The sequence below is a fragment of the Leucopleurus acutus genome (assembly GCF_964270905.1).
Source record: "Leucopleurus acutus genome assembly, chromosome: 20".
Taxonomy (NCBI): Eukaryota; Metazoa; Chordata; class Mammalia; order Artiodactyla; family Delphinidae; genus Leucopleurus; species Leucopleurus acutus.
Window position 1 is genome coordinate 51,613,204 of NC_139162.1, and position 13,704 is coordinate 51,626,907.

General features: G+C 57.9%; 1 protein-coding gene across 1 annotated transcript; it reads left to right on the forward strand.

Annotated features, from left to right (window-relative positions):
* The first annotated feature begins 1,669 nt into the window (after nucleotides 1–1,669).
* CYTH2 (cytohesin 2) lies at nucleotides 1,670–10,573 on the forward strand. The gene is made up of 12 exons (XM_082862530.1): nucleotides 1,670–1,805; nucleotides 2,618–2,765; nucleotides 2,864–2,930; nucleotides 3,962–4,080; nucleotides 5,400–5,480; nucleotides 5,963–6,075; nucleotides 6,186–6,334; nucleotides 6,871–6,982; nucleotides 9,722–9,798; nucleotides 9,911–9,982; nucleotides 10,081–10,235; nucleotides 10,325–10,573. The coding sequence occupies exons 1-12, from the start codon at nucleotides 1,787–1,789 to the stop codon at nucleotides 10,410–10,412; spliced, it is 1,200 nt and encodes a 399-aa protein (XP_082718656.1). The 5' UTR covers nucleotides 1,670–1,786; the 3' UTR covers nucleotides 10,413–10,573.
* The last annotated feature ends 3,131 nt before the right edge of the window (nucleotides 10,574–13,704 follow it).

Consider the following 13,704-nt stretch of genomic DNA (forward strand, 5'->3'; position numbering starts at 1 on the left):
GGCCCCTGCCCCATGCTGCTATCTACCTAAGTGCCCAGCAGGCTAGAAGCCAGCCGCAGAAGGAGCCAGTGCCAGGGAGGACACGTTCCCACCCCTGTGTCCCAGGATTGAGGGCAGGCACTGTCATTACCCATCAGCCTGCCCCAGTGCTGCATCAACCCAGGTCCCCCTTCTGGTTTCCCCACCTCCCTTTATCCTGAAGAATCCCCACATAATAACCGGATGGGATTAATTAACTGGCTGCTACCCCAGCTCAGGGTGGCTGGGGTAGGTATCGGGGGCAAAGGAAACCCAGGCATGAAGAAGGGTGTTAGGTTGGGGGTGAAGGGACAGGAAAAGGGTTCTGTTTGGAAGGAGAGAGAGTGGGGTCAGGGCTGGTGCAACCTGGGTTCCTGCTAGGGAGGGCAGAGCTTGAGCCACTCATAAAGGTCACTGAGGGGATTAGGAGGCTCCGTGGCTAATCTGTCAGCTTAACCAGGTCCTGGCCCGGAATGTGTCCCCACCTGCCTAGCTCAGGGAAGGCGAGTGACGACCAGGCCCAGACACCACCTCAGACCTGATAAGGGACCTGCCCCTTTCGGGGGTGCCCAATATCTCCTTCCGAGCCAGACCCCTGCACGCGCTTTGCCTGCAAGGAATGGGAATGAAAGGTGGGGGAGGGGAAATGTCCTCAGATGCAAGAGAACTTGGAGAGGAGGGAGGATTTTAAGAGCAAGAGTATGAGAGGAGGGGGAAGCGAGTCACAGAAGACAGAAAGGACTCTGAGAAGAGGGAAGGAATCAGAGGTGGGAGGATGCTGAGGAAAGGGGAATTGTAGCGGAGAAGGATGCTAAAATAAGGGGAGGACTTTTGGGGGGAGAGAGAGGAGACTGAGAGGCAGCCTGAGGCAGGAAGGCGGAGCCTGTGCTTTCACTGTATTTGGCCTTCCTCTGTTGTCCCGTTCTCCACGACTGAGACTAAAAAGCGCAGCATTTGGAAGAAAAAAATAAGTCTTTTGTTTCACCACTCCTTGACTCTGAAGAGGCTGAGGTGGATGGGGAGGTCAAGGGAGAGGGTAAGAAATGGGTCTGGAGATCGGAGGAGCCAGTACCCGGAGGAAGGAAGCCAAAAGAAAGCTGAGCCAAAGCTACTCCCGGTTGCGTGGCAACCGCTGCAGTCAAAAGCCAGCTGGGCCGGCTAGGAGGTGTGGCTCACGGAAATAACCGAGGGTCGTGGCCCCGCCCCCTGGCAACAAGCCCAACAAAGGACCGCCCCCTAGCAACGTATTGCTAGAGGCGGGGCTCGGTTGACCTGGTATCCTAGGGCCCAGAGCCCTTGCGCAGGCGTAGTTCTCTCTGCTTCTGCTTAGTCCCACCTCCACGCAACTCCTTTCCGAGGCTTCTCATTGGTAAGCAAGCCAGCCAAGAGCCTTCTTTAGTTTCGGAGGCGGGGCCCGGCCCCTGCTCGCACTTCGATTGGCCCCACAGACCGTCTACCTCCGGCCGGACATTGCTACGTCTACTCCTTGCGCGTCTATTGGCCCTGGAGGACGATTCTTCGGTATCGGAGGCGGAGCAGACGAGAGGGCCCGCCGTGGATTTGGCGGTGTCAAAACGAGGGGCGGTCCCTACTGGCGGGGCGGTTGGGAGGCGAAGGGAGAGTCTTTTCAGCGCTGAGGACTGGCGCTGAGGAGGCGGCGGTGGCTCCCGGGGCGTTTGAGCGGGCTCACCCGAGCCCGCGGGCCAACGCGGATCCAGGCCCGACCGGCGGGACCGCCCCGGACTCCCCGCGGGCCTTCCTAGCCGCCATGGAGGACGGTGTCTATGGTAAGTCGGGGAGGGGCGGGGCCGTCTGGGAGCGGATGGAGCGTTTCGGCCCCAGCATTCTGCCGCGAGCGTTCTTCCCGGCGCGCGCCCTGCGAAGCTGTTCGGCTCCGTCGTCACTTCGCTTTTGTGGGGCACGGGACGGGCTTCCGGCGGGGCAGGAGAGTGGGGCGTTCCAGGCCATTGTTTGGGCCGAGCCTGTTTCCGGTGGCAGCGGGAGGGGGTGGGAGCGGCGGAGGCGAGGCCGGGGAGGAACCATTCCCTCTGGAGGGGCCGGACGAGCCCAGTGCCTGCTGGGAGAGGGAAGGGGGCTTTTGGGGACGCTGGGGTGAGGAGAGATCTTGGGGGCTACAGATTCCGCTAAGGGGCGGACGGGGGCCTTCGATGCCCCGCCCCCTTCCTCAACTCTTGCAAGCTGTCATCAGCTTCGCCTGCCATAGTTACTTTCCATGGACCCAGGAGTCCGGACACCCAGATCCACAGCTACCTCGCCAAGAATGGAGGCAGAAAACCAAGGCCTCAGCCTCCTTTCAAGTAATGGACCGAAGTTCAAGCTTCCAGCCCTTTTTTCCCCACAGACCTAAGAGTTCAGGCTCCCAGTCCCCTTCTCCCCCAGGACTAAAGAGTCTAGGTTCCTAGCCCTTCGTCCCCTGGACTGAGGAGTCCAGGCTGTACCCCGTCTTCCAGTAGACAGGAGGCTGGACTCTCATTCTCCTCCTGCCCCTGAACCTAGGAGCCCTGTCCTCCCCCAGATTTCAGAAGTCCACGCTCCCAGTCCCCAGAACTGACCTCCCACCCCTGATCCCCTCCTCCAGAACCACCGGACCTGACTCCGGAGGAGCGGATGGAGCTGGAGAACATCCGGCGGCGGAAGCAGGAGCTGCTGGTGGAGATCCAGCGCCTGCGCGAGGAGCTCAGCGAAGCCATGAGCGAGGTGGAGGGTCTGGAGGCCAATGAGGGCAGGTGAGGGCTGGGGCAGGGAACCTGGGGGTCACGAGGCCAGGCCAGGGCCAGGGATGCCCAGGCATTGACCCTCCACCCTCCGTTCTCTGTCCCTGCAGCAAGACCTTGCAACGGAACCGGAAGATGGCAATGGGCAGGAAGAAGTTCAATATGGACCCCAAAAAGGTGCTTGGGGCCACAGGGCTGGGATCAGCCAGGCAGACATCCAGACGGGGGATTCTGGCATCTCTGTTCAGAAGTGTGGTGGTTAAAGGTCTACCTTAGGTGCACGGACTTGGTCCTGATCCCTGGATTCAGATATTGGCTGCATTTGTTCCTGGGCTGGAGCTTCCGCCTGGGGGGGTCTTCTTCCCCTTTTTGCTCATATTCTAGGGCCCACTTCTTTTGTCGCCTGGAGTCCCCAGGTGGAGCTCGCTTGAGTCTGGTAGGGAATATGGACAGAGACGTGTACAGAAGAGGGTTGACGAGTGCCATGACAGAGAGAGAGAGAGAGGTACCAGGGCTGTGGACACTCAGGGCAGCAAGCCTGGTGGCATCAAGGAGGGCTTCCCTGAGGAGGGTATATTCGGGTCAGGTTTGAAGGATGAGTTAGTGTTCACCAGGTGGAGGGAAGATGTTTGTTCGTTCATTCAGTCATTCATTTTACACCCATTTCCTGAGGCCTCCCTCGGGCCTGCCCCTCTGCTAGGCAATGCTGAGGACCCAGAGAAGAGTTTGACCCTGCCTTGCCCTCAGGGAGCCCCTAGACATGGATACCATGATCCAGAGTGAGATAGCCGCAGTGGTGGTCCTCGTGGCATCAGGAGAGCCTGAGAAAGCCTTAGTCCAGCCTGAGGCTTGGCCCTCACAGCCCTTGGTGGACTGCTGTCTACTAACAGTTTCCAACTTTATTCTTCTTGTCCAAAGCAATGGTAGTTCAATCATTCAGCAAACATTCATGGAGCTGCTGTTCCTTGCCAGACCCTGCTTCCGGGGGGCGCTGGAATTAACCAGGCAAAGGCAGAGGGAACAGTAGATGCAAAGGCTAAGACGTGGGACGGATGGTATTTAAGGACCTGGGAAAAGCCTGAAAGTAAAACTCGGCCCTACTCCGTTGAGGGTGGGGGTGGCTTTGGAGGCTCTGGTTTCTGAGGATGTGGGGGGAGGAGCGTGGCTTTCTGAGTACCCAGCCCTGAGACCCAGCTCCCACCCCCCAGGGGATCCAGTTCCTGGTGGAGAATGAACTTCTGCAGAACACACCCGAGGAGATCGCCCGCTTCCTGTACAAGGGCGAAGGCCTGAACAAGACGGCCATCGGGGACTACCTGGGGGAGAGGTGAGACCTGCCCCCTTCCCCCCCCGCCCCCCCACCACCTCCTGCTTGGCTTCTCACCTCGGCCCCATGCACCCAACTCCTCCCGAGAAGAGGCCCTGATAGATCAGCCTTATGACTGGATTTTGACAAAATGGGCTGACAGGAGTCTGGGGGAGCCTGGGACCTTCTGGGGAACCTGGGGACCATCTGTGAGCATCTGGGGGGTGTGGGACCTTTGTGGACATCTGGGCAATGTGGGGACCTTCCATTTAGGTCTGGGGACAGTGGAGAACATCTGTGGGTGGCGTGGGAGCGTGAGAATGGTGTGTAGACAACTGGTGTGCATGGGAATGATGTGGACCGCTAGGAAGTGGGGGGGTCATCAGTGGATATCTAGGGAGCACAGGGGGCCCATGGACATCTGAGAGCATGAGGGCCATATGTGGACGTCCAGGGTGTGTCGGGACCACCTAGAAGGGTAGGGTGCCTGAGATTGGATGTTGGGAGTGTATGGGGACCAACTGTGGATATCCGGGGGTACCTAGGGATTTATGGACATCTGGGGTACATGGAGATCATCTGGATGTTGGGAATGTGCGGGGACCGTCTAGACATCCAGGGTGCATGGGGACCTCCTATCTGTGAGCGTCTGGGGTGTGTAGAGACTGTCTGAACGTCTGAGGTGCACAGGACCATCTGTGAGCGTCTGGGGTGTGTAGAGACTGTCTGAGGTGCACAGGACCATCTGTGGACGTTTGGGATGCTTAGGGATTGTGTGGACATCTAGGGTGTGTGGAACTTTCTGGATATCTGCAGTACAGAGACCGTCTGTGGGCATCTGGGGTGCATAGGGACTATTTGGGGAGTCTGGGGGTCACCTCTAGATTTCTGGGGATTGTCTGTGGACATCTGGACTGCATGGAGATGGTCCGGATATCTGGCATTGTGGGGATTGTTTTGTGGACATCTGTAGTGCACTGGGATTGTCCATGGACCTATGGGGGATGGGGGACCATCTCCACAGGGCATCTGTGGAACCTGGGGCTCATCAGAGAGAGGTGATGGCCAGCAGAGCACGTGTTTGCTGCATTTCTCCCCACTGAATAGAGGTCCAGCCACACCAGGGTTCTCGAGGCAGACAGTCCTCCCAAGAGCCTTCTGAGTATCCCTGCCCTGGTGCCAGGCCTGTGACGGGGGCTTGGCCAAAACTTTCACCGGCTACAGGGGTAGCCTCTGTGCAGAAGAGGGGGCGCAGCCTCCCCACTCCTTCGCCTCCTGTCCACTCCCACGCCCACCTCCCCATCCCCTTCCTGCACGTGACTTTGTCCCTGTCCTCCCAGGGAAGAGCTGAACCTGGCAGTGCTCCACGCCTTCGTGGATCTGCATGAGTTCACCGACCTCAATCTGGTGCAGGCCCTCAGGTGAGAGGGACGAGGCTGGAAGGGCAGGAAGGTACCTGTCAGGGCTTTCTTTCCAAGTGATGATCCCTACTCAAAACAAAACAGCAACAAAAATTAGGGAATGGATTGCCTTTACATGACACCAAAGTCCACGGTGGGGCTTCCTCCCGGCATACCTGTATCCAGGTGCTCAAATGCTGTCAGAAGGACAACTTTCTCTTTCTCTTGATTGTGCTCCCCATGGTGTGGGCATTGCTCGCCACAGACCCTCCTCCCACATGATAGCAGAAGGCCCTAGCAACCATCAGACCCGTTCAGCAACCTTAGTAGAAAGAAGGAGGGTGTTTCCATATAAATCCACCAAAAGTCTCATGGCCGATGCTCAGTGGTCAGATTGGCCACAAGCGTGGAGCTCTCATTGGCCAGTTCCTATCACGGGGACTGAGAGTGGGGAGCGGGTCCTGCCAGTCCTGGCATCGACACCCGGCCCCTCTCTGACGCAGGCAGTTCCTCTGGAGCTTCCGCCTCCCTGGAGAAGCCCAGAAGATTGATCGGATGATGGAAGCCTTTGCCCAGCGCTACTGCCTGTGCAACCCGGGGGTTTTCCAGTCCACAGGTGGGGGTGCAGGCTCCTGGGTCCTGGGGAAGGAGGGAGCTGGGGGCTTGACCTCTCAGGTCCTGGGGGCCCATATGCCCCAGTCATCACCCCCTGACTGTCCAATGCAGACACGTGCTACGTGCTGTCCTTCGCTGTGATCATGCTGAACACCAGCCTTCACAACCCCAACGTCCGGGACAAGCCGGGCCTGGAGCGCTTCGTGGCCATGAACCGGGGCATCAATGAGGGCGGGGACCTGCCTGAGGAGCTGCTCAGGGTCAGGCCCCCCCTCCCCCAGCGCCCTCAGCCCTGTCCCTCTTCCTGCCGCAGACCCTCCTCCCTGCGGGTCTCCTAGTGCCTGAACTCCCCGCCCGGGATCATCGCGTCGCCCGTGGACAGCGTGGTCATGCCAGCATGTCCATTTCTTTCCTCTTTCTCTCTTTCTGGCTGGCTGTCTTGTCTCTTTCTTTCTCTTTTCTGTCTCTCTCTGGCTCTGCGACTCTTTCAGGGTCTTGGTGTGTCCCATTCTCCACCTGCCTGTCGGTCTCGCTCAGAACCTAGCAGCTTTTCCTATGTCTGTGTTTCCACATATTTTTTTAATCTTTCCTCCTCTTTCTCCTCCCTGGGGCTCCCTCCACTCTTCTGCCTCTGCTTCCCTTTTCTCCCGGCCTCCTCCCTCCCTGCACCATCCCATCTGCCGTCCCACCCATGGTCTCATTGGCTCCCTGGTTGCTGGAGCCCCCTCCCCACTGCCAGGTAGCCCTGGGAGGGTCCCAGAAGCCTGGAATTGCTGACCATGCCTTTGCCCCTCAGAACCTCTACGACAGCATCCGAAATGAGCCCTTCAAGATTCCTGAGGATGATGGGAATGATCTGACCCACACCTTCTTCAACCCGGACCGGGAGGGCTGGCTCCTTAAGCTGGGTACGTCCCTTGCTGACTCTGCTGGCTGCCTTTGCAGGGGGGAGGTTAGTGGGCCCCAGGCTGTGGACTCAGCTTCTCACATACCCGCTATGTGACCTTAGGCCAGCGATTCCACCTCTCTGAACCTCAGTTTCCACATCTGAAAAATGGGCCGAAAATGAGTTCAGCCCTGTGTGCTGGGCCCAAGCCCAGGGCCGGGCTTGTATTCAGCGCTCCCTAACCCCTTGTGTTCACCCATACATGTTTACGGAACCCCTTCTTTGTGCCAGGCCCTGGTTTAGGCACTGAGGACGCAGCCGAGAACCAGATCGCCCGGTCCCCATCTGGGGGGAGAGTGTTCACTCAGGATGCTCACAGCTGTAGTGAACAGAAAATAGCCCAAGGGGTTGGGATGCCTGGGAGCCTGCTACCTCACTTGGAGGGAACTCTTGGGGGTCCGAGGCAAACCGACTATGACACCCTTGCATTTATCCCCACGGTATGTCACCTCCTCATCAGCCCAGTAGCGTAGTGGCTGTTCTAGGGGCGTCGTACCTCCCCAGAACATCTCCCTTAGTCAGAAAAGAGCCTGCAGAAATGAGGAAAAGGGTCTCAGAGTACCCCGGTGGACTTCTCAGCTGGTTGGATTGGTTCCTGGTGGGGGGCGGGGGCGCACCCAGGCTGGCTTAGGTGAATCGAGAGCCCCTGGCCACGATGGGATGGCTGGGGCAGGGGCCAGCGACCCTTGGAACACGTGGCACCGGCAAATTCAGGGTTAGTTAGCGGAGGTCTGACAGGTACAGCTGGCTGAGGACTGGAGTGGTTCTCAACCCTGGCTGCCCAGAGATTCACCCGAAAACCTCAATGGCCAGTCCACAGACTTGTGAAGTCGGGTCGCTGGGGGCAGGATAGGCCATCAGTCATGTTGAAAGCTCTCCAGGTGGTTCCAGTGCATGGCCCATTGACTCGGAGCTGGGCCTGGTTGTAGTAGGTGCCCTGGGAGGGTCAGCGGTGGCTTTTTTTTTTTAAATTTGGCTGCGCCAGGCGAGCTCCTTAGTTGCGGCATGCATGTGGGATCTAGTTCCCTGACCAGGGATGGAACCCGGGCCCCTTGCATTGGGAGCACGGAGTCTTATCCACTGCACCACCAGGGAAGTCCCAGCGGTGGCTTTTTAATGGAGGAGCAGTGAGTGACTGCCCCAGGGAGACAGAGAATCTGGTGAGGAATTATAGTCCCGGCGTCGACTGAAGGCAGCCCAGACAGTGGGAGGGCCCAGAGGAAGCTTCCAGCCTGGCACAGGGTCAGGGCAGGACTTTGCTCCGTTCACATCTCATCATCCACACTGCCTCCCCCGCCGCATGGAATTCTGCTCCTAAATGGAGGAATCGCTTCTCCAGCCACAGTAGCAGGTCCCTGGTGCATAAAAAATGCGAATCACTCCTTCCAGACAACTTGCTGGGGTGGATGGATTCCTGAATCAGCTCCGAAGGAGGCCGACAGGTCTGCGGAGTCTGGGAGGAATTTAGATTCTTCAAGGAAGGCCAAATGGTGCCCCTGGCAGTGAGTGGGTGGGAAGGAAAAGCAGGAGGGGCAGCTTCCTGAGGAACTGGTTCTCTTCCACACCGCGCCCAGCAGTAGGAATCCTTCCCATTTCTTGGATGAGGAGATTGAGGCTTGGTCACTGTCCAGCAGCCACGGGGCAGAGGTGGGCTTGGACGCAGATCTCTGACCAGAGCACGTCACAAGGTCATTAGAAGAAGGCACCTCTTAAACACTGAAATACAGGAAAGGGAATCTGTGGTGGTTATATTCACAAAGATGGTTAATAGAAGTCATTATTACTGCAGTTTAATCCTGTGGGATCACAGGGAGCCCAGAAGCAGGTCACTTTGAAGCAGGAAGGTGTGGGCTGGAGTGGGTCTCTAGACTGGAGTCCACAGAGGGCAAGTGGTTGTCCTAAGGTCACACAGCCAGTTTGTACTGGTGCTGACATGAGTCCCCAAGCCCACCTTGGCCCACTGACTGGGGGTTTTGTCTTCTGCCTCGTGGGGATGACTTCCCTACAGAGACATCTTCACCGTGGCAGTGGAAGGCCCTCCTGGCCTGGGATACACCCTAGGGGTTGGGCCGGAGCGCAGGGAGGTGCTCTTGGCCGCCTCAGTGCGGTTCAGCATCCTCAGCCTCCCGGGGTGGGAGAGGGTCAGGCCATTCCTCCCTCATGTGGATGTAACTGGTTTTCTTCCCTCTCTCTCCCTCCCTCCCTCCTTCTCTGCGTGTTTCTCTGCTGTTTCTGTCAATCTCTGTGCCACCCCCTGCGCATCCCTTCCCTCCCCAACCCTGCGGCTCTCGGGGGCACCCCATTCTTCCGCCTTCCCTTCTCGCCTGGTCCTGCCTGCTTTCTCGCTGTCTGCCCCAGGAGGTAGGTACAAGGCCGGCCCGTCCTTGCTCCCCGACATGACACAGGGGAGGGGGCTGCCCTGGCCTCGGGCCCATAGCTGGGGGGCTGAGGGCCCTGACCCGAGTCGACAGACAGGCTTAGAGAGTGTAGAGCCGCAGGCTGGGGGTGGACCGGTTCCCGGGGCCCAGACATCACGCCTTGTCCTGCTCGTCTTCCCACGCATCGCTCTGTCCGAGGCCCTGACAGCCCCACCTTCCCTGTGCTCGCTCTGTCTCTCACCCCCCACCCGCCCCCGTCCCCGCCCTCCCAGAGGCCCCATCCCCCTGTTGAGCCCAGGCCCCCTACCCCCCTTCCCTTCCAGGGGGCCGGGTGAAGACGTGGAAGCGGCGCTGGTTTATCCTCACGGACAACTGCCTGTACTATTTTGAGTACACGACGGTGAGGGCGGGGCCAAGGGGCAGGGGGCCGGACTCCTGAGTCTGCGGGAGGCAGGGGCTGGGGGGTGGGGGGGAGACTGGAAGTCTGAATCCGGTCAAACTCGTTGTCTCAGGACAAGGAGCCCCGAGGAATCATCCCCTTGGAGAATCTGAGCATCCGCGAGGTGGACGACCCCCGGAAACCAGTAAGACCCTCCCTGTATCCCGTCCTGCCGTGTCGGGGGGTCTCCCCTGGCCCCAGGGCTGGCTCTTCCCAGCTGCCCATCGTCTCGTGTCTACCCAGAACTGCTTCGAGCTCTACATCCGCAACAACAAGGGGCAGCTCATCAAAGCCTGCAAGACAGAGGCAGATGGCCGGGTGGTTGAGGGGAACCACATGGTGTACCGGATCTCGGCCCCCACGCAGGAGGAGAAGGACGAGTGGATCAAGTCCATCCAGTGAGCCTGCGCCCCGGAGTCCTTGGGGAGGGGGTGGCTGGGGGCCCAGGCCCCTCGGCCCTCACCCTGGGATCCCGCCCCTTCTGCAGGGCCGCCGTGAGCGTGGACCCGTTCTATGAGATGTTGGCTGCGAGGAAGAAGCGGATTTCCGTCAAGAAGAAGCAGGAGCAGCCCTGACCCCCTGCCCCCAACTCTATTATTTATTACGGAGCTGCCCTGCCCGGGTGGCCGGACCCCCGGGCCCTGGGGCTGCGGATCCCGGTTCCCCGTTTGGAAAACTCATCTCCTCTAGCTCCTCTTTCATTATTTGTAATTAATACGCTGTTGGTAATCTTATGAATTATTTAACCATTCGCGGCCTGCGGACCCCTCATCTCTTGGGGTTGGTGGAGCTGAGGTGCTTGGTGGAGCTGGCCTGGTAACGCGTGAAGCAAGGGTGCTGTCCGTGCAGCTGAACGAGCCGGCGTCTCCTGGATGGCTCAGTTCTGGTTTCACCCATAGCCCGCGGGGGTGGAGTAAAGGAAGAAGTTTAACTGGGTTGGCGTGAGCGTTGCATTAGAACTGAAGGGTGCTGAGAATGCAGGTATGCAGAGCTTCCGGGACGAGGTCTGCCATTCATTCTAGACATTACTTGACAGCCAGGCGCCGGGCAGACACTCATCCCACCTTTGCTCTCATGGGCTTGTGGTCTTTGAGGGGCAACAGATAATATCTGATCGGCTGGGCTAGAGGTCAGTGGTGTCGGGAATAGGTTGGGACCAGTGTAGGTGGGGCGGGGCTTTGAGGCCAAGAGGGTGGGACTCTGGGCCAATTGAACCGGGTTTCTCAGCCACTAGAGGATCATCCTTTGGAAGACATTTTACACCGCGCAGGGGTAGTGCTGAGAACCGGCATTTTTATAACATCTCCTTTCCCGGGAATCTGACAGCTTACAGAAGTGTAAGGACCGCATTCTTTGAGGGTGAAACCTTGGGGGTGGGGTACCCTTGAGCCCCAGGTCCAGGCTTGTCCCCCTTTGCCTTCCAGCTTGGGGTGTGCGTGGTGTCCCCAAGGAACAAAAGCACGTGGATCCCGAGAAGGGTGTCGGGAGACCCCGTCTCTCTCCTACGTCCAGATCTGCAGCTGAGGAGGATTTAGTACGAGAAACCACAACTCCAGACAGGCCCAGGACCAAGCCCCTGCTGGAAGGGAAGCCTGTCGTCCCAGGGCGTGCCTGAACTGCAGTTATCCTCCGTGTCCCCAAGGGATCTAACTCCTAATTGTTGAGTGCTGCCAGTGGGGTGTGGAAGATCCCGGGTCTCGGGCGTTGACCCGGCCCCGCCCTTGGCCACAGACATCAGCGGGTGTGAAAGCTCCTAATCGCTTAACAACTCCAAGGTGGTGCACCCAGCCCTCCCGGGAGACTGCCAGACTACAATTCCCAGCAAGCTATGCGGCGCTGGCCGCCCCACTGTCGGGAGAGCCATTCTGGAGGTCTCCTGGGAAATGTAGTTTCTTAAGACTCCCATGTTGGGTTTCCCTTCGGCTGATCCCCTGCCCCCCACTTCCTCAGGTTGGGAAACAAGGCCCTGCCTGACCTCTTCCACCCCAGGGGCTGATGGGGAATGAAGTTCCCAAATGAGGAAATGGAATTCCCAACTCCTCAAAAATTCCACGGAAATGGAGTCATTGACCCAAGAAAGTCATGGGAAATGAGGTCCTGGGTCGATGGAGAGTCCCACCATCTCCACCAGGGGGAGATGGAGGGTCTCCCCCTGTGTTGCTCTCCTCCATGGAACGAGCCCATAGGTACCGAGTGCCTGTTGTGGGTAAGTAGCTGGCTCAGTGGAGATGCCCCAGAAGAGCATTCCAGGCAAAGGCAACGGCATGTGCCAGGGCAGGAAAAGGCACATTGTGCCCGAGTAGCTGACAGCATGTTGGTGTGCCTGTACGGTGCTGGTGGAGTGGGGCTGGGGTGATGGGAAATGGAGGAAATGCCTGGGCCCAATCATTTGGGGCCTGGACAGCCATGTTAGCACTTTGTCCTCTTAGCTGATGGGAAGCCATCCAAGGTCATGACACAGGAGAGTGATGTATTTGGGTTGATGTTGCAGGAGGGGGCCTTTGGCTGTTGCAGGAGAGTAACTTGGAGGTGAGCAGGGGCAGTAGCAGGGAGGTAAGTTAGGAGGCTGTGCCGTCATTCTGGTGTAAGAGGGTGTGGCCATAGACTTGGAGAGACCCGGACCCGCAAGAGTCCTCTTGGAAGAGGAGCCAGCAAGACTTGCTGAGGGCTGGGTCAACTCTGGGATTCTAGCTTGAGCAGCTGGTGAATGGTAATGTCATTTACTGAGATGGCTAAAGAGGGGATTTATGGGGGGAGAAATCAGTGGTTCTGTTTTAGCCAAATTAAGCTGGAGATGCCTGTGGAACATTAAAATCAGACTCCAGTCTCCTCAGAATTGTCCTTCAGTTTTGCCCCCAATCCGTCTTCTCCCCAAGGATGGAGAATTCTGGCTTTCAGCTCCCTCCTCTCCCAGGACCCCATACTCCCAACCCCCTTGTTACGGGTTGAACCGTGTCCCCCACAAATCCATATATTGAAGTCCTAACTCCCAAAACCTCAAAATGTGATCTTATTCCAAAATAGAAGCATTGCAGATACAATTAGTTAAGATGAGGTCATTAGTGTGGGCCCTAATCCAACTTGATTGGCGTCCTTATACAAAGGGACATTTTGGACACAGAGACACACATGCAAGGAGAGAAGGCCATGTGATGACGAAGGCAGAGATCGGGGTGATGCTTCTGCAAGCCAAGGAACACCAAAGATTGCCAGACAGCCACTGGAAGCTAGGAGACAGGCCTGGAACAGATTCTCCCTTAGAAGGAACCAACTCTGCCGACACCTTGATCTTGGACATCTAGCCTCCAGAACTGACACAATAAAGTCTGGTTTAAGCCACTCAATTTGTGGAACTTTGTTACAGCAGCCCTAGTGAGCTAATACACCCCTTCACCCTCAGACCCAGGAAGTCCAGGCGCCCAGCCCCCTCCTCCCTCAGACCCAGGAGCCTAGGCTCTCACTGCCTAACCTGGCTGGGTTCCATGCAGCACCCACCCTGGGCAGACATGTTACAAGATCAGTTCAAGAACCACCAGATCTATCAGAAGTGGCAGTAGGGGACAGAGGCAAAACCTAATCCTCTCATTCGCTCTTTCTCCATCGCCCACAACTTACGTGTGACCCTAATGCTCTCATCATCTTAATTCCTAAGCCAGGAGTCCACACAGCATCCCAGCTGGGTCCCCACTCCTGACCCCTTCCCTCCTCCCTCATCCAAACTGCTTCCTTCCTATACACAAATGAATCTGGTACCAAGGTGACGGCGGGTGGGGGTGGGAGGAAGACAGGTTGAAGCCAGGAGATCAGAGGTGCAATGACAGACCCAGTCAGAAGAAAAAAAGACAAAGATGGAGACAGAATCAGTCA

Excerpts from the sequence above, each read along its gene's own strand:
- CYTH2 (XM_082862530.1), top strand. Across the intron at positions 6,983-9,721 it reads GGGCTGGCTCCTTAAGCTGG|GGGGCCGGGTGAAGACGTGG; the intron begins GTACGTCCCTTG and ends CTTCCCTTCCAG. Across the intron at positions 10,236-10,324 it reads GAGTGGATCAAGTCCATCCA|GGCCGCCGTGAGCGTGGACC; the intron begins GTGAGCCTGCGC and ends CCCCTTCTGCAG.